Source organism: Onychomys torridus, chromosome 23, assembly GCF_903995425.1.
Source record: "Onychomys torridus chromosome 23, mOncTor1.1, whole genome shotgun sequence".
Lineage (NCBI taxonomy): Eukaryota > Metazoa > Chordata > Mammalia > Rodentia > Cricetidae > Onychomys > Onychomys torridus.
In genome coordinates, this window is record NC_050465.1 from 58,599,216 (window position 1) to 58,619,176 (window position 19,961).

Sequence of the window (19,961 nt, forward strand, 5' to 3'; positions counted from 1 at the left end):
AAACTGTCTCAAAAAACTAAAAATAAATAAACAAACAAACAAAACCCCTTCTATTACATAGTTTTATTGTGTGTTTATAAGAAGATTAAACTTAAAGAAATTAGGGTGTGTGTGGTTTTGTTTTATTTTTATTTTTATTTTATTTTATTTTATTTTTTTGGTTTTTTGAGACAGGGTTTCTCTGTAGCTTTGGAGCCTGTCCTAGACTAGCTCTGTAGACCAGGCTGGCCTCGAACTCACAGAGATCCACCTGCCTCTGCCTCCCCAGTGCTGGGATTACAGGCGTGAGCCACCACCGCCCGGCCAGGATTTTTTTTTAAGACAGAGTCTAACTGGCCTTGAACTCCCTGTGTAGTCAAGGACTACATGAACTTTTCTGATCCATTGCCTCCACCTCCCAAGAGCTAAGATTATAAGATCACCATACTTGACCTGGATTTTATACTTTGAGACAGCATCTCCCTATGTAACCCAGGCTGGCTCCAGCCCTTAATTTTCCTTTTTTTTTTTTTTTTTTGGTTGCTGTTTTTTGTTTGTTTTGTTTTATTTTGTTTTTTTGAGACAGAGTTTCTCTATGTAACAGTCCTGGCTGTCCTGGAACTCACTATGTAGACCAGGCTGGCCTCAAACTCATAGAGATCCCCCTGCCTCTGCCTCTCACATGCTGGGATTAAAGGTATACCACCCCACCCTCAACTTCCCTTTCTTGATATTAGAAACACTGCTGCATTGACTAACCCTGTGACCGTGTCTTTAGATACATTAACAATTATTTTCTTCCTGTTTTGAAACAGAACCCATAGCTCAGGTGGGTTTAGAAGTCACTGTAGCTAGTTGTGATAGTGGACACCTTTAATCCCAGCACTTGGGTGGTTTAACCGCAGGGGCTCTCTGTGAGTTCAAGGCCAGCCTGATCTACACAGTGAGAACAGGCTGGGGGCTGGAGGGATGACTCAGCTGTTAGGAGCACTTCCTAGAATCCTGAGTTCAATTCCCAGCAACCACGTGGTGGCTCATAACCATCTGTAATGAGATCTGGCGCCCTCTTCTGGACTGCAGGCAGAACACTGTACACATAATATATATATATATATATATATATATATATATTGTTTTTTTCAAGACAGGCTTTCTCTGTAGCTTTGGAGCCTGTTCTGGAACTCACTCTGTAGACCAGGCTGGTCTCAAACTCACAGAGATCCACCTGGCTCTGCCTCCCAAGTGCTGGGATTAAAGGTGTGCGCCACCACTGCCTAGCAAATACATTTTGTTTTTAAGATTTATTTATTTATTATGTGTACAGTGTTCTGCCTCCATGTATGCCTGCACACCAGACGAGGGCACCAGATCTCATTACAGATGGTTGTGAGCCACCATGTGGTTGCTGGGAATTGAACTCAGGACCTCTGGAAGAGCAGTCGGTGCTCTTAACCTCTGAGCCATCTCTCCAGCCCGCAATTGCTTTCTTAAAAATTCATTCTGACTAACTGAAGCGCTCTGGAGGCTTTTATCATATTGCGTATTATACATCGGTATTGCTCTTGTCAAAGGCACATAGGCATTTCTGGAAGAGGAAGTGACTTGAGCACAGCGAAAAGGAAAGTGGACACGTCCTACACAGCTTTCTACCCAGCTAGGTATGGTGGCATGGTCCTGTAACCCAGGCTCCTCAAGAGACCGAGGCAGGAGGATGACAAAGTCAAAGATTGCTCGGGCTACAGAGTGAACGCGAGGTCAGCCTGAGCAGTTTCATTAGATCTTGTCCCAAAATAAGTTTTAAAGAAAGGGAAGGAGAGGAGGGAATGCTGGGGATATAACTCAGTGGCAGAGCACCCGAGCTACTACCTTTGAGGACCTAGTACTGAAAGCCAGAAACAACGAATACAGGCTGTTTATCCTTTTGAAGGTGCAGACTCGTCCTCCATTGGTCTCTCTTTCCTAATCCTTTGACTAAATCTCATGTGTCCTGGAAACGGTCACCATGATGAAACTGTCACCCTCTGCTTCATTGGGACATCTCCATTAGAAGTTGCTCTACTGATTAATCATCACAATAGCCTCTAGTTTATCTATAAGACATGAAAAGGTTTTGCTGTCCATAGAGATTATTATAAGAACATACCCCAGGGCCACAGAGTTGGTTTAGTGGTTAAGGGCACTTGTTCTTTTAAAAGACCCAGGTTCAATTCTCAGCACCCACAGGAAGGCTCATCACTTTCTCAGGCACCAGACATGCATGTGGTGCACAAACATGCATGCAGGCAAGGCACTCATATGAATAAAATAAATCTAAAACATTAAAAAAAAAAAAAAAGAAAAGAAAAAACCTCAAGCCCAGTGTGGTGGCACATACCTGTAATACCAGCACTGGGGAGGCTGAGGCAGGAGAATCTTGAGTTCAAGGTCAGGATGTCGATGAATGGAAACCCTATCTCAAGTGTGTGCGTCGTGTGTGTGTGTGTGTGTGTGTGTGTGTGTGTGTGTGTGTGTGTACGTGCAATGCCCTCAGCATCCAGAAGAGGATGTCAGATCCCTGAAAGCTGAGTTACAGGCAGTTGTGAGTGGCCGGATGTGGACATTGGGAAACTGAACTTGGGTCCTTTGCAAAGGCAGTACATGCTCTTAACTGCTAAGCCATCTCTCCAGCCCAAGTCTGCTTATTTGTTACTTTGCTTGTTTGCTTGTTTGTTTGTTTTGGGGGCATTGAGACAGGGACTCATGAAGCACAGGCTAGCCATCTTACCTATACCTCTTGGATTCAGGTGTGAGCCACCACTCTGTTTATGCTGGGAATGGAACCCACTAGGAATTCTACCAAATGAGCTAAGTATCCCAGCCAGCCCCTCAGATCTCTGTTGTAAGGTCAGTAATCTCATTTATGAACGCAGAGCCCTTGTGACCTAATAACAGCCCCCAAGGGTCCTGCCTCTTAATACTACCATCACGTTGGTAGTGACTTTAATGCACAAATGTTGTGGGGTCACAAACATTCAGACCGTAATGCTAAGCAAACCTGAGAAGCCAATGTGAGCATCCGTGTTCATGACATTTGGGGCTCCAAAGAACTGATGTTGACCCCCACAATTATAGTCCAGGCTGGTCTTAACTTCACTTTGTAGCCTAGGCTGACCTTGAACTTATGGTAATCCTCCTGTATCCTCAGCCCAAGCTCCATAATGGCAGGCATGTAATGCTACACCCAGCCAGCATGATGTTTTGGGGGGTTATCTATATCAGAATTCCATGATGTTTTAATCTCAAATTACATTCCGTTGCATGTCTATACTATATTGTATTTATCCATGTGTTGACAGACACGTGGGTATTTTCCACTCCTGGGCTAATGTGAATAATGTTGCTAGGAACTGGTGTTCAAATGCCTGTTTGCATTTCTGCTTTTACTATAGTTGGAGTACCAACATTGACCCAATGTCATGGACCATTATCCTGGATCATAATGTCCTCACTTTCTCTTAGACTCTTTAGCTGTGGAAGGGTGCACGGATGCGTGGGTACATTAAATCCTGTACAGTGGTTTACATGTGGTTTCCCTATCTACCACATTGCAACACCACAAGGCTCCTTTAAGTCACTTTTACAACCACATCTATCCTCCATCTGGATCCGTTCCTGACCTGGGGCAACCACAGATCTGATCTTCAGTTCTGGAGTGTTGTCGTTGTAAAAGTACTATTTCAATGGGACCACAAGGGTGGGGAGGATGGCTCAGCGGGAAGAGCCTTTGCTCTGCCAGCATGAGAGACCAAGTTCTAGTCCTTAGCACCCATATAAAAAGTCAGGCAAAGCTGAAATTTGGAGACAGGTGGATCCTGAGGCCAGCCAGTTTGACAAAACTGTTAACTCCTGTTTCCTCAAGGCTCTCTCGCTCGCTCTCTCTCTCTCCACACACACACACACACACACACACACACACACACACACACACACACACGATTCAAGGCAGGTGTGACACCTAAAATCCCAGCACTCAGGATGCAGACGTAGGAGGATTATGAGTTTGAGACCAGCCTCCACCACATAGACTCTGTCTTGAAAAATCAAGGGCTGAAATTGCAGGTCAATGGCAGAGCACCTGCCTGGTGTGTCTGGTGTGTGCAAGGCTCACCTGAAACTCACTAGTCTCCTGTCTTAGCCTCTGGAGTACTGGGGTTGGAGACCCATGCTACCACGTTGAACTACTAGGTAAGCTTTTGAAAGTGATTTTTTTTTCTTTCTTTCTTTTTTTTTTTAACCTACGCACATGCTATGCCAGCTTTCTAAACTACTAACTAACTTTCTAAACTACTACTACTAAACTACTTCCCTACTTTGGTTTTCCTTTGCATTGTGAGATAGGGTTTCACTAAATTGTTGGGACCTTAAACTCAGTCTGCAGCCCAGTCGGGCTTTGAACTTTGTTTGTTTGTTTGTTTGTTGAGACAGGGTTTCTCAGTGTAGCTTTGTGCCTTTCCTGGAACTCACTCTGTAGTCCAGGCTGGCCTTGAACTCACAGAGATCCACCTGCCTCTGCCTCCCCAGTGCTGGGATTACAGGCGTGAGCCACCACCGCCCGGCCAGGATTTTTTTTTAAGACAGAGTCTAACTGGCCTTGAACTCCCTGTGTAGTCAAGGACTACATGAACTTTTCTGATCCATTGCCTCCACCTCCCAAGAGCTAAGATTATAAGATCACCATACTTGACCTGGATTTTATACTTTGAGACAGCATCTCCCTATGTAACCCAGGCTGGCTCCAGCCCTTAATTTTCCTTTTTTTTTTTTTTTTTTGGTTGCTGTTTTTTGTTTGTTTTGTTTTATTTTGTTTTTTTGAGACAGAGTTTCTCTATGTAACAGTCCTGGCTGTCCTGGAACTCACTATGTAGACCAGGCTGGCCTCAAACTCATAGAGATCCCCCTGCCTCTGCCTCTCACATGCTGGGATTAAAGGTATACCACCCCACCCTCAACTTCCCTTTCTTGATATTAGAAACACTGCTGCATTGACTAACCCTGTGACCGTGTCTTTAGATACATTAACAATTATTTTCTTCCTGTTTTGAAACAGAACCCATAGCTCAGGTGGGTTTAGAAGTCACTGTAGCTAGTTGTGATAGTGGACACCTTTAATCCCAGCACTTGGGTGGTTTAACCGCAGGGGCTCTCTGTGAGTTCAAGGCCAGCCTGATCTACACAGTGAGAACAGGCTGGGGGCTGGAGGGATGACTCAGCAGTTAGGAGCACTTCCTAGAATCCTGAGTTCAATTCCCAGCAACCACGTGGTGGCTCATAACCATCTGTAATGAGATCTGGCGCCCTCTTCTGGACTGCAGGCAGAACACTGTACACATAATATATATATATATTGTTTTTTTCAAGACAGGCTTTCTCTGTAGCTTTGGAGCCTGTTCTGGAACTCACTCTGTAGACCAGGCTGGTCTCAAACTCACAGAGATCCACCTGGCTCTGCCTCCCAAGTGCTGGGATTAAAGGTGTGCGCCACCACTGCCTAGCAAATACATTTTGTTTTTAAGATTTATTTATTTATTATGTGTACAGTGTTCTGCCTCCATGTATGCCTGCACACCAGACGAGGGCACCAGATCTCATTACAGATGGTTGTGAGCCACCATGTGGTTGCTGGGAATTGAACTCAGGACCTCTGGAAGAGCAGTCGGTGCTCTTAACCTCTGAGCCATCTCTCCAGCCCGCAATTGCTTTCTTAAAAATTCATTCTGACTAACTGAAGCGCTCTGGAGGCTTTTATCATATTGCGTATTATACATCGGTATTGCTCTTGTCAAAGGCACATAGGCATTTCTGGAAGAGGAAGTGACTTGAGCACAGCGAAAAGGAAAGTGGACACGTCCTACACAGCTTTCTACCCAGCTAGGTATGGTGGCATGGTCCTGTAACCCAGGCTCCTCAAGAGACCGAGGCAGGAGGATGACAAAGTCAAAGATTGCTCGGGCTACAGAGTGAACGCGAGGTCAGCCTGAGCAGTTTCATTAGATCTTGTCCCAAAATAAGTTTTAAAGAAAGGGAAGGAGAGGAGGGAATGCTGGGGATATAACTCAGTGGCAGAGCACCGAGCTACTACCTTTGAGGACCTAGTACTGAAAGCCAGAAACGAACGAATACAGGCTGTTTATCCTTTTGAAGGTGCAGACTCGTCCTCCATTGGTCTCTCTTTCCTAATCCTTTGACTAAATCTCATGTGTCCTGGAAACGGTCACCATGATGAAACTGTCACCCTCTGCTTCATTGGGACATCTCCATTAGAAGTTGCTCTACTGATTAATCATCACAATAGCCTCTAGTTTATCTATAAGACATGAAAAGGTTTTGCTGTCCATAGAGATTATTATAAGAACATACCCCAGGGCCACAGAGTTGGTTTAGTGGTTAAGGGCACTTGTTCTTTTAAAAGACCCAGGTTCAATTCTCAGCACCCACAGGAAGGCTCATCACTTTCTCAGGCACCAGACATGCATGTGGTGCACAAACATGCATGCAGGCAAGGCACTCATATGAATAAAATAAATCTAAAACATTAAAAAAAAAAAAAAAAAGAAAAGAAAAAACCTCAAGCCCAGTGTGGTGGCACATACCTGTAATACCAGCACTGGGGAGGCTGAGGCAGGAGAATCTTGAGTTCAAGGTCAGGATGTCGATGAATGGAAACCCTGTCTCAAGTGTGTGCGTCGTGTGTGTGTGTGTGTGTGTGTGTGTGTGTGTGTGTGTGTGTGTGTACGTGCAATGCCCTCAGCATCCAGAAGAGGATGTCAGATCCCTGAAAGCTGAGTTACAGGCAGTTGTGAGTGGCCGGATGTGGACATTGGGAAACTGAACTTGGGTCCTTTGCAAAGGCAGTACATGCTCTTAACTGCTAAGCCATCTCTCCAGCCCAAGTCTGCTTATTTGTTACTTTGCTTGTTTGCTTGTTTGTTTGTTTTGGGGGCATTGAGACAGGGACTCATGAAGCACAGGCTAGCCATCTTACCTATACCTCTTGGATTCAGGTGTGAGCCACCACTCTGTTTATGCTGGGAATGGAACCCACTAGGAATTCTACCAAATGAGCTAAGTATCCCAGCCAGCCCCTCAGATCTCTGTTGTAAGGTCAGTAATCTCATTTATGAACGCAGAGCCCTTGTGACCTAATAACAGCCCCCAAGGGTCCTGCCTCTTAATACTACCATCACGTTGGTAGTGACTTTAATGCACAAATGTTGTGGGGTCACAAACATTCAGACCGTAATGCTAAGCAAACCTGAGAAGCCAATGTGAGCATCCGTGTTCATGACATTTGGGGCTCCAAAGAACTGATGTTGACCCCCACAATTATAGTCCAGGCTGGTCTTAACTTCACTTTGTAGCCTAGGCTGACCTTGAACTTATGGTAATCCTCCTGTATCCTCAGCCCAAGCTCCATAATGGCAGGCATGTAATGCTACACCCAGCCAGCATGATGTTTTGGGGGGTTATCTATATCAGAATTCCATGATGTTTTAATCTCAAATTACATTCCGTTGCATGTCTATACTATATTGTATTTATCCATGTGTTGACAGACACGTGGGTATTTTCCACTCCTGGGCTAATGTGAATAATGTTGCTAGGAACTGGTGTTCAAATGCCTGTTTGCATTTCTGCTTTTACTATAGTTGGAGTACCAACATTGACCCAACGTCATGGACCATTATCCTGGATCATAATGTCCTCACTTTCTCTTAGACTCTTTAGCTATGGAAGGGTGCACGGATGCGTGGGTACATTAAATCCTGTACAGTGGTTTACATGTGGTTTCCCTATCTACCACATTGCAACACCACAAGGCTCCTTTAAGTCACTTTTACAACCACATCTATCCTCCATCTGGATCCGTTCCTGACCTGGGGCAACCACAGATCTGATCTTCAGTTCTGGAGTGTTGTCGTTGTAAAAGTACTATTTCAATGGGACCACAAGGGTGGGGGGATGGCTCAGCGGGAAGAGCCTTTGCTCTGCCAGCATGAGAGACCAAGTTCTAGTCCTTAGCACCCATATAAAAAGTCAGGCAAAGCTGAAATTTGGAGACAGGTGGATCCTGAGGCCAGCCAGTTTGACAAAACTGTTAACTCCTGTTTCCTCAAGGCTCTCTCTCTCTCTCTCTCTCTCTACACACACACACACACACACACACACACACACACACACACACACACACACACGATTCAAGGCAGGTGTGACACCTAAAATCCCAGCACTCAGGATGCAGACGTAGGAGGATTATGAGTTTGAGACCAGCCTCCACCACATAGACTCTGTCTTGAAAAATCAAGGGCTGAAATTGCAGGTCAATGGCAGAGCACCTGCCTGGTGTGTCTGGTGTGTGCAAGGCTCACCTGAAACTCACTAGTCTCCTGTCTTAGCCTCTGGAGTACTGGGGTTGGAGACCCGTGCTACCACGTTGAACTACTAGGTAAGCTTTTGAAAGTGATTTTTCTTTCTTTCTTTTTTTTTTTTTTAACCTACGCACATGCTATGCCAGCTTTCTAAACTACTAACTAACTTTCTAAACTACTACTACTAAACTACTTCCCTACTTTGGTTTTCCTTTGCATTGTGAGATAGGGTTTCACTAAATTGTTGGGACCTTAAACTCAGTCTGCAGCCCAGGCGGGCTTTGAACTTTGTTTGTTTGTTTGTTTGTTGAGACAGGGTTTCTCAGTGTAGCTTTGTGCCTTTCCTGGAACTCACTCTGTAGTCCAGGCTGGCCTTGAACTCACAGAGATCCACCTGGCTCTGCCTCCTGAGTGCTATGATTAAAGGTGTGCACCACCACCACCCAGCTGCTTTGACTTTTTCATCCAATATAATTTCCTGAAAATTTACCCACGTTATTAAATGTGGTTGTACTTTGTTTCTTTTATTGCCAAGTAGTGATTCACTCACACGTTGATGGACAGCTGGAGTAATTCCAGCTTTTGGCTGTTACAATTAATGTTGCAAGCCAGGTGGCAGAGGCACAAGCTTTTAATCCCAGCACTCTGGAGGCAGAGGCAGGTGGATCTCTGTGAGTTCGAGGCCAGCCTGGTCTACAGAGAGAGTTCCAGGACAGGCACCAAAACTACACAGAGAAACCCTGTCTTGAAAAACAAAAAACAAAATTGTTGCTATAAACTTCATGTGCAGGTTTTTGTTTGGACATAGGTTTAATTTCTAGGGTTGGGGATTTAGCTCAGTGGTAGAGTGCTTGCCTAGCAAGCGCAAGGCCCTGGGTTCGATCCTCAGCTCAAAAAAAAAGAAAGAAAGAAAAATGTTTAATTTCTCTGAGGTAAATATCCCAGAGTTCATTTTGTGGCATTCACCCATGGCAGGACCTGGGAAGTCTTCCTCTGAGACCCTCACAGGTACATATGACAGATCGACTCTCTACCTCTCTCCTTCCTTCCCGTTAGGTCAACTCATGGCCCTTGAACTCCAGACTGAGATGAAAGGCCTGACAGTGTATGAGCTGTGTATCTGTGTGTGTGTGTGTGTGTGTGTGTGTGTGCTGGGTGGGTGGGTGACTACCATGAAATGTGACCACTAATGCTCCAAAGGCAGAAAGACCTGAAATCAGAGATAATTTTGGGGTATCTGGAACAAGACCAGAGGTGGTATGGAGGACAGGGTTGCCAGGAGAGGAACAAGGGTCAAAATGTGGGTTACCAGCCCCTTCCGCCACAACTGGCCACTTCTGCGTTTGGTGAGTATTTCGAAACACCGAATATGTGAAATTGTGGGCATACACTTGGTGATGTGGAGAGGAGAGTCTGGCAAGGATGGGAAGGATGTGTGTTCCCCCACTCTTACTCATTTGTGCCAGTACCCATAGAAGGGGACAGATTGAGAAGCGCTGGGCCTGCGGATCACACATCTGACACCTGCGTCCTCATGATTCGTGAGTGGGACCTAGTGTGACTCCAGTGGGGAAGGGTGAATGAGGAGACCAAGTCTGGGAGAGATTTGAGGCAGCAAGAAAGACTTATGGTCTCTGTGGGGGCTCTGGTCTGCCAGACACACTGGAGTCAGGCACTTCTTTGGATTAAAGCTGATGGAGGAGGCCGAGTATGGGGCCCAAGCAGCTAAACTGGGAGCCCAAGGAGCTGAGCTAGAGACTTTGGCTTGCCCTTCTCTGGACCTCATGTCTCACAAATCTCCTGACTCAGGAGATTTGGATTGGAGAAGTTCTGTGCTCACTAGGAGGGAAGTGATTCTAGAAACCTCTTCTTGACACACATGAAATGGCCAGTCGCAGGGGTGGAGGTGGTGGAGGAGGCAGGCAGCTTGAATCCTAGGCTCTTGAAGGAAGCGCACACCCACCTAGCATCCTGGGGTCCCTCACAGGTGACAAGAGCCCTCAGAGGCTGAGCAGGCCCAGCTATGGCTCCATTTCCAGCCTGCCTGGCACAACACCTGGGCCTCCCCAGGAGACCTACTTGAGTGAGAAGATTCCCATCCCCAGCACAGAGCAGGTAGGAATGCTGGGAACGTCCTGAGAGTTTCCTGGGGCTACCAGATCTTCTGGGGTCTTGCAGGCTGGGGAGGGGGCATCTTCTGTGACCATGACCATGATCAACCGGGTACTCTGTAGTGATCTGAAAAATAATCAAAGGCTTCTCAAGAGGACCTCAGCTTCCCATGAGGGGGAAGAGCCTGGAGACAATTTTAGCACTGGAGGAAGGGGCCACCCAGGGAAATGATGGATAAAGAGAAGTATCAGGCCGATTCTAGGACGCTGTCACTCAGTTTTGCCACACTCTTTCTTTTTATAATGTATCACATTTACATATTCATTCATTCATTCATTCATGCATTCATTTATTTGTGTGTGTGTGTGTGTGTGTGTGTGTGTGTGTGTGTGTGTGTGTGTAGGTGTGTCCATACCTACACTATAGCATGCCTGTGGAGGTCAGAGGACAGCTTGTGGGAGTCAGTTCTCTCCTACTACGTGGGTTCCAGGCTTGGTGGCAAGTGCCTTACCCTCAGGGGCACCCGTTCTCTATCTGAGCAGATTCGTAGACCAACAAACAGGCCAGACCCAGAAATAGGGTTGAGTGCCTGAGACCTCGATGGTCCCCAGAGAGAAGGGCCTGTGGTATGAGAAAGGCTGGGGGAGAGAGGAGCTGGGACAGGGGGGTGTAACTACAACAAGGGTCCCCCCCCCACTCTTGGGACTCTGAGGTCTGCAAGAGGCAGAGACAGGTCACGTGCTGGCCAGCTGCAGAAGGTGACCCATCCAGAAGGCAAGAGCCACAGTGACTCAGCACGCCCCACTGCTTCCTCAGGGTGTGGGGCAGGGCTGGGTGGGGGGGATAGAGGACTGGCCAGCCTGGGCTGAAGATGCCCGCAGAGTTTGACACCCCCCTCCACCCCGGCATCTGAGATGACCTGACTATGCTTACTCCCCCAGGGCACGTTCAGCCTGAGGAAACTGTGGGCTTTCACCGGGCCTGGCTTCCTCATGAGCATCGCTTTCCTTGACCCAGGCAACATCGAGTCGGACCTTCAGGCTGGTGCTGTGGCTGGATTTAAAGTATTGAGTCTAGGCTTTTATGGTGGCTTTGTAGGGAGGGGAGCGTCTTGGCTAAGAGAGTGAAGACCCCAGTTCTCCATAGCAAGCTGCATGGGTGGTTTGCCTGGGAATAGGGATGAAGTTCAAGCATGCACAATGTGGCGGGTGCAGGGGTGGGGGTGTGTAATGGGGTGGGGAGACTGTCTCCAGGGAAGCCCCTCCAGAAAGGAGGCTGCACCGTAGGGGGCGGTCTTTCCACCACACCTATCCTCTGTCCTGGAAGCGCTGTTTTGGCTGAGAGTCTCCCCTGTTCCCTCACAGCTGCTCTGGGTGCTGCTATGGGCCACGGTGCTGGGCTTGCTCTGCCAGAGGCTGGCTGCCCGGCTAGGCGTGGTGACAGGCAAGGACTTGGGTGAAGTCTGCCATCTCTACTACCCTAAGGTGAGCCGGGAGTAGGCAGAGGGGACATGGACGGGAAGCACCCATGGGTCTCAGACCCTGAGCCGCTATTTATAGCGTCCATCATCAAATAAAGACATCACCAGCTCCCAGGCATCACAGGTCCAGCCGGCCAGTGAAAACACAGGTTCAGTTCATAGCACACAAACAGAGCCCCAGCAGCTCAGGGCTCGCTAGTCACTGCTGGGCTGGGGAACTCGGGTGTTGTGGATATCCCCTCAAGACCACCCAAATTACACCATGAGGTAGTTCAGAGGGATTTTTGTTTTATTGATTCACTTGTTTTTTCTGTTTTGTTTTGTTTTTGCACACTTGAGATCGAACCCAGGAGCTCCTATCTACCACTGAGCCCTTCTCCAGCCCTTTTCATATTTAACCCTTTCAGGATCAGAAGGGCTGGAAGTTCCAGGACAAAGGGGGGCAGTAAAGCTGATAACCCCTTCCTCACGACATAGGTGCTTCTAGAAGCTTGCTGCCAGGCTTAAATAACCTTGAGAACTACTGGAACCTAGTATCCTCACTGATATCACTGTCAAAAATGCCACTGGGAGCAGGGGGTCCGTTCCTCTCAGCATCTGTCGGAATTAGTCTGTTTCTGTTGCTAAAACAAAATTCTTGAAGCTGGGTAGTTTATTCTGTTTTCATTTAGTTATTTAGAGGTAGAGTTTCTCTGTGTAAGCCTGGCTAGCCAAGAACGCAGAGAGACCCACATGCCTCTGCCTCCAGAGTGCTGGGATTAAAGGTGTGCACCATCATGTCTGTCCAGGTTTGGTAATAGTACACCCCTTAATCCCCTTTAAACTCAGGAGGTAGAGGCAGGTGGCGCTCTGAGTTTGAGGGCAGCCTGGTCTACAAAGTGAGTTCCAGGACAGTTAGGGATACTTAAAGAGATCCTGTCTTCCACTCCTTCCCACTTCACCCCCTCAAAAAAAAAAAAAGAAAGAAAGAAAACCAACAAAGAAAAGAACAGATTAGGCTGGGGTGTAACACTGGCCAAGCACATGCCTAGCACACACAAGGCCTGAGCTGACTCTCCAGCACCGCAAAACAAAAAGAAAAAACAAAACAAAACACCAAAGTCTGATTAGCTCACGTGTCTACATGTTCCAGGTGCCAGTTTCTGCTTGGCTGTATTTGGTGGGGTGGGAGCCTCATCAGTGCCTGGGCAAGCACCGTCACAGTGAGCTCGGTCCTCAGCCTTCATTACTAATTCTTTGAGATAGGGCCATACCAAGCTGCCCCAGGCTGTCCTTGAACTTACCTTCCCTCCCGCCTTAGCTTCCGGGATGTCAGGCCTGTGCCACCAGCTGTCCTCTGCTCTAAAGGGTTCTGCCCGATCTCAACATGAGACCAAGCTTCTGGCACCCAAACCCTCGTGAGACACAAAAACACCACAACAAACTCCTTTAAGCAGGTCGTTTCATTGATTTGGTTTTTTGAGACAGGGTTTCTCTGTGTATCCCTGGCTGTCCTGGAACTCACTCTGTAGACCAGGTTGGCCTCAAACTCACAGCGATCCACCTGCCTCTGCCTCTGCCTCCCAGTGCTGGGATTAAAGGTGTGTGCCACCAACCGCCCGGCTGTCTTATAAAACCAGCTGGCAAATGTAAAAGCGTGCAGGCTTCCAGGCCCACAGCTCAGTGCAGAGCCCTGGAAAGTAAGTACGGAGTGAAATGCCAAACAGCTAACCTTCTTTTAAGGGAGCAACATCTCCTCCCCATAGGTGCCCCGCACCCTCCTCTGGCTGACCATCGAGCTAGCCATTGTGGGCTCAGACATGCAGGAAGTCATCGGCACAGCTATCTCCTTCAATCTGCTCTCAGCTGGACGGTATCATGCTAGGGAGCCCACCTCAGTCCAAGGCGGGGTTGGGGGGATGGGGGTGGGGGTGAGGGTGGGGGCGGGGAGCCTCTGTTGTCTCCGCAAACCGAGGGCCTCCCAGTGTCTTCTTTCTTACCCAATTCCTCACACATAGGACTGGTATGAATCTGTTTCTCAGGATGTAGGGTGACGTGTAAAGTCACACACTTATGTGAGTCACAAAGCACAGGTCAGGGCTCCCTACCACACCTGATCCCTCTACCTGGTTTTGCCCTTCCTGGATGTCTACACATGTTCAGCACACCCCACACTCCCCTTACCCTAGCTGTCTGGGTGCCTGACTCTCCACTGAGGGTTGGAACACCAGACCTGGACCAGGCTGGACTGATCCGACCTATGTGGTTTCAGCATCCCCCTGTGGGGTGGCGTCCTGATCACCATCGTGGACACATTCTTCTTCCTCTTCCTGGATAACTATGGTGAGAGAAAGTCCTTCTTCTTAAGGGATAAAAGTGGGTAGGGCTGCCCTCTTGGAGCCTTGAAGGCTCCTCCCAGGGCTATGTGCCTTGAGCAAGGGTTTCCGGTTTCATCTTCTGTAACGAGGGAAAGAACAGCCCAGGCGTCATAGGGCTGTGGTGAGGTTTCAGTAAGGAAAATATATGTTAAGCCCTTGGCCCAGTGCCTGGGACAAAGTGCTCAAAACAGCCACTCACCAGTGTTTATGCAACGGAGTTTGGAGTCTTCTGTTTTTTACCCCTTTGCTGTACTCCTAGGATTGCGCAAGTTGGAAGCTTTCTTTGGATTTCTTATTACTATTATGGCTTTGACCTTCGGTTACGAGGTGGGAAATCAGAACTATACCCCTTTCCTTCTGGGTAGCCTGAGGGTCTAGGGAGATAGCCCTTAGCCACAGCTCCTTGCCTGCCTTTGGGGATGGGGTGGAAGGGAGGGTGGTTTTAGTGGGCTGACCAAGCTCCTTCTGACAGTATGTGGTAGCGCGTCCATCCCAGGGAGCACTTCTTCAGGGCCTGTTCCTGCCTTCCTGCCCAGGCTGTGGCCAGCCTGAGCTGCTGCAGGCGGTGGGCATTGTTGGCGCCATCATCATGCCCCATAACATCTACCTGCACTCAGCCTTGGTCAAGGTGAGCAAAGGGGAGGGAGGGATGAGGAGCCCCGTTTCTCAGCCTGAGCTCTTGCCTCAGGCGCCATCCTTGAGGATCTTAGATGAGAATGGGATCAGTCATTCTCTGCTGTTCAGTCCACCTGTCTGAGGTGTGCTAGGAGCTGGGGGAAGGGTGTACCTCAGTCAAGGCTCTGCCCGCCCCCCAAACATCTCCATCCCAGTGTGGGGATACAGACAAGGACAAGGTAAACAAAGTAAACAAAGGAAGGAATTGCGGATGGTGAAAGGGGCTCACAAAGAAACAAACTAAAAAATCTGGTAGAGGGGTTGGGGATTTAGCTCAGTGGTAGGGCGCTTGCCTAGCAAGCACAAGGCCCTGGGTTTGGTCCTCAGCTCCGGAAAAAAAAAAAAAAAATCTGGTAGAAAGACCAAAGGATGGGAGACAGTATTGCAAACAGGGAGACCGGCAAGTACAAAGGTCCTGAGGCAGAAATGAGCCAGACCCGGTCAAAGATGGAGCATGTTGGAGGAAGGGGAAGAACATCAGGGCTGAATTAGAGAGGGACCTCAAAGGTCAGGTCTTCTTCACTCACATAACCTGTCACTATGGACCAGACCTCAGGCAAGGGATGTGGGAAGGGGGCAGTTGACCAGGACCTGAACCGGACTCTACACAGGGGACTTTCAAGGAACTGTGACTCAGAGGGATCACTGGTATAAATGTGGGGGTAGAGGACGTCGGGGACCCCTGAGAGACTCTGGCCCTTCCCTCCATCTCTGACCTTACTAGTCCAGAGAGGTAGACAGAGCCCGCCGGGCGGACATTCGAGAAGCCAACATGTACTTCCTGATTGAGGCCACCATCGCCCTCTCCGTGTCCTTCATCATCAACCTCTTTGTCATGGCTGTCTTTGGTCAGGCCTTCTACCAGCAAACCAATGAGGAAGCGGTGAGCCACACTGTTACCACGTTCCAGCTGTGCCTGTGTGCCCCCACCCCATCGGCCCTCAGCTTTGCCCCAGGTTTCAGGTCACAGGGTCACAGCTTCCAGAGTCCCTGCTGGACTCTGGGCTGTAGGGTCCTCTCTCTCTCCTCATCATCTCAACTCCCAGAAGACAGGTGTCAATCAAAGCACGTTGCAGCAATGACCGAGCTCTTGCTTTGGTACCAGGCATCCCCTGAGAGCCACAGGGTAAAGTGAGCAAGGAAAGAGTCCTGCACCTTGCTCTTGGAGATGTCACACACAGGGAAGACAGGAAGAGACAGGAGGCCAGCCTCCCGCCAATGGGCGCTCAGGGGAGTTCAGAGTCGGAACAGTGCAGGGTTGCAGCTGCTGGTGGAGATGCAGGATGAAAGGCAGAGGAGAGGGGGATGATGGCAGTTCTGTCCCTCTGGAAGCAGGAGCTGACCAGCTCCTCCTAGCTCTCTGGGCTCTAGACTTGGGTCTGTCGCCCCTCTAGGAGAGGCCAGTCCTCCATCATAGGGCTATCCCAATCCTAGTCAGTGCTATGTACTTGCTAAAGGTGGAATCCTCTGTGTGCATGTGGCGGGGGTGGGGGGTGAGGGTGGGGGTGGGGTTGAAGGAGGGAGCAGCTGGGATTCCCTAAATCATTGCACTTGGAAGGCCTCGCTATATGTCTTGAGTGTGTGAGGGTGCGTCTCCCGCCCCCCACAGGTGTCACACTACCCCATAGCATGAGGGGAGAGGGCTCTATGGGAGACTTCAAAGCTTATTTTCTTGCTTTTTTGTTTGTTTGTTTAATTGGTTGTTTTTCCAGACAGGGTTTCTCTGTGTAACCGCCCTAGCTGTCCTGGAACTAGCGCTGTAGACCAGGCTGGCCTCGAACTCACAGAGATCTGCCTGTCTCTGCCTCCTGAGTGCTGGGATTGAAGGCATCTGCCACCACCACCTGCTTGTTCCACCGCCGGGCTTGTTTTTCTTTTTTGAAACAGGGTTTCTCTGGGTGTAGCCCTGGCTGTCCTGGAACTCACTGGGTAGACCAGGCTGGTCTCGAACTCACAGAGGTCCACCTGCCTCTTTAATCCAGAGTGCTGGGATTAAAGGCGAGTGCCTGTTTTCAAGTTCAAGTGACTACAGGGCTGTTTGAGGAAGAGGGGGCTGTGGGAATGTAGTGATGGTGTCTGCTCTTACGGATCCCAGAGGCTAGACGTCCAGTTCTCCTGGGAAGCTGCATTTTAAATACTAACAACAAACTCACAGTAAGAGAAATGAAAACAAGCCGGCCATGGTGGCCCAGGCCTTCAATCCCAGCACTCTGAAGGCAGAGGCAGAGTTCAAAGCCAGCCTGGTGTACACAGGGAGTTTCAAGACACACAGGGCTACATAGAGATACTTTGTCTCAAAAAAAGAAAGAAGGGGCTGGGGATTTAGCTCAGTGGTAGAGCGCTTGCCAAGCACAAGGCCCTGGGTTCGGTCCTCAGCTCTGACCTAAAAAAAAAAAAAAAAAATAGAAAGAAAAAAAAGAAAACGAAAAAACCATTATTAACAAAGTATGTCTAGCCAGATTTCACCTGCCAGGCCTCAGGTTTTAAATTGACCAGGACCTGGGGTCCTGATTTTCCAAAAATGAGTTTGTGTTTTTCCCACCTCCCTCCTACTCACTCCGGTCCGCAGTTCAACATCTGTGCCAACAGCAGCCTCCACAACTATGCTAAGATCTTCCCCAGGGACAATCACACAGTGTCAGTGGATATTTACCAAGGAGTAAGTACCACTCCCGCCAGACGTCTGGCCACGCCTTGTCAGGGGTGGAGCCTCCGGTGGGCGGGGCCTCGGTCTGATCACACCGTCTCCCTCTAGGGTGTGATCCTAGGCTGTCTCTTCGGCCCTGCAGCCCTCTACATCTGGGCAGTGGGTCTCCTGGCAGCCGGCCAGAGCTCTACTATGACTGGCACCTATGCAGGGCAGTTCGTGATGGAGGTAGGCTTTGAGGGCCCACTGGCCAAGGACAGCAGACACACTGCTGGAAGCGTGGTGCTGGGCCTTTCTGAGTTGCAGAGGGGCGGGATGACAGCCAGAATCCCCAGAGTTGTTCCAAAATCAGCAACCAGTGAGGGGAATCCCCCCTTTGCCACCAAGGGTCAGAGCTGCCCCCATTTCCAAGATGGACAGATTGGGGTGGGGGTGGCAGGGGAGTCTGAGACGACCAAGGCCGCACGGGCCCCATCAGGGTGCTTGCTTGCTGGCACTCAGGGCTTCCTGAGGCTACGGTGGTCCCGCTTCGCCCGCGTCCTCCTCACTCGCTCCTGCGCCATCCTGCCCACCGTGCTTGTGGCCGTCTTCCGAGACCTGAGGGACCTCTCGGGCCTCAACGATCTGCTCAACGTTCTGCAGAGTCTGCTGGTGAGAACCTCTAATGAGGAGCCCAGTAGCCCCCTCCGCACCCCCCCAAAGAGCCCTCTAGGCTCTGCCCTAAACCCTCACAGGACTCTACAGCCACCCTAAGGAGCAAGAGACCCCACTGTCCCCATTCCACAGATGGAAAAACTGATGAAGTTAGTTGACTGCAGGCTGAGCTGGCATTCAAACTCCAGCAGTCTGAGGCCAAAGCTCTCCATACTTCCTCCTGCTTTGAAAGGGACATGGATGAAAATATTGCCCCAGGGCTCTCAGGGAACTTCCCCAAAGGCCCCCAGCCAGAGGAGGTCGCTGCTCCTATTCCCTGCTGTTCCAAGGCAGGCTCCCTCAGCCTCCACTGCCCTCTACAGCTGCCCTTTGCTGTGCTGCCCATCTTGACATTCACCAGTATGCCAGCCGTCATGCAGGAGTTTGCCAATGGTCTGTGAGTACTCCCCTCCTAAACCAGATCCTAGAACCTGCCTTCTGTCCTCACAGCCATGGAGAGGCAGGAACAACTGTTACCGCCACCAGCCCACGAAACCAAGGCCCCCAGGATCGTTAAGGTCCTTTAAGCACTTGCTCAGTGTCTCACAGCTGCTAACCATGGGAGCCAGGACTTGGTGGGGCTTGTTCTAGAACCTGAGTTTACCTTCACCACACCTCTTGCCAAGTCCTGCGAGGGTGGAGCCTGAAGGGCCCCCAACTAGCCAATGGGGTCTGTCTGCTCTAGACCACACAGGTCAGAGGATGAGGGATCTTGAGTCCCTGACCCAGTTCTGGGGCTAGCTGGAGGCCCTGGGGTGGGGGTGGGTGGGGAGAGGACCCAGGTGGTCCAGCGGCATCCAGCCAGCCCTCAGGACCCTCTCATCCCCCAGGTTGAGCAAAGCTTTCACTTCCTGCATCATGGCACTGGTCTGTGCCATCAACCTCTATTTTGTGGTCAGCTACCTGCCCAGCCTCCCGCACCCTGCCTACTTTGGCCTGGTAGCTCTGCTGGCTCTGGGCTACTTGGGCCTTACTGCCTATCTGGTACTGGGGACAGCCAAGGGATAAGGGAGGGCAGGAGAGGGAGACCCATGGGGCTAATGCAGAGCTCTGGCCTCTCTCTCCATTCATGGTCCTTTCGCAGGCCTGGACCTGTTGCATCGCCCACGGAGCCTCCTTCCTGATCCACAGCTCCCACCAGCACTTCCTCTATGGGCTCCCTAAAGAGGAGCAGGAAGATGGGGGGAGCTCCGGTGAGAGAGCAGCACACCAGCCCACTGGATCCCACAAGCAAGGCAACTGGAGGTCCACCACTGCAGCTTAGTGGATTACCGGTTTCCAGTTTAGACACGCGCTGCACCGTGTTAGGGGACCACACCCATCTAACCACCGAAGTGAAAGACTTAAAAAAACACAGGCCCCAGGGCTAGAGAGATGCATCAACTGTTAAGAACACTGGGTGCAGCACCAACATGGTGGCTCTCAAGTGACTGTGACTCCATTCCAGGGCATCCAATGCCCTCTTCTGACCTCCTAGACTGGGCACTGCATGCGCCATGGCACAGACAGACATGCAGTTAAAACACTCATATAAATAAAAATTACTTCAACACAGAACAGTGTCTGCTGCTTGGTACCTGAAAGATATCCAAAAACTGTTGCGTGCAATCTTA

At 49.6% G+C, this 19,961-nt stretch overlaps 1 protein-coding gene across 2 annotated transcripts; it reads left to right on the top strand.

Moving 5' to 3' along the window:
- Positions 1 to 9,306: 9,306 nt before the first annotated feature.
- On the top strand, positions 9,307 to 19,746 carry Slc11a1 (solute carrier family 11 member 1). 2 transcript variants are annotated; one of them, XM_036173444.1, is made up of 15 exons: positions 9,307 to 9,925; positions 10,372 to 10,499; positions 11,438 to 11,560; positions 11,861 to 11,980; positions 13,722 to 13,828; positions 14,228 to 14,298; positions 14,593 to 14,660; positions 14,806 to 14,961; positions 15,733 to 15,891; positions 17,578 to 17,667; positions 17,764 to 17,883; positions 18,157 to 18,306; positions 18,672 to 18,745; positions 19,179 to 19,332; positions 19,433 to 19,746. In XM_036173444.1, exons 1-15 carry the CDS (start codon positions 9,919 to 9,921, stop codon positions 19,610 to 19,612), a joined length of 1,707 nt encoding a protein of 568 aa, XP_036029337.1. In that variant the 5' UTR covers positions 9,307 to 9,918; the 3' UTR covers positions 19,613 to 19,746. The 2 variants fall into 2 exon arrangements, with proteins under 2 accessions (XP_036029337.1, XP_036029338.1); XM_036173445.1 differs by lacking the exon at positions 19,179 to 19,332 and having other exon boundaries at positions 19,433 to 19,535.
- The last annotated feature ends 215 nt before the right edge of the window (positions 19,747 to 19,961 follow it).

What these genes read in the sequence shown, in the direction of transcription:
- Slc11a1 (XM_036173444.1), top strand. An exon ending in CTTTGACCTTCGGTTACGAG is followed by an intron (nt 14,661 to 14,805) that starts GTGGGAAATCAG and finishes TCCTTCTGACAG; the next exon opens with TATGTGGTAGCGCGTCCATC. An exon ending in TGCACTCAGCCTTGGTCAAG is followed by an intron (nt 14,962 to 15,732) that starts GTGAGCAAAGGG and finishes TGACCTTACTAG; the next exon opens with TCCAGAGAGGTAGACAGAGC.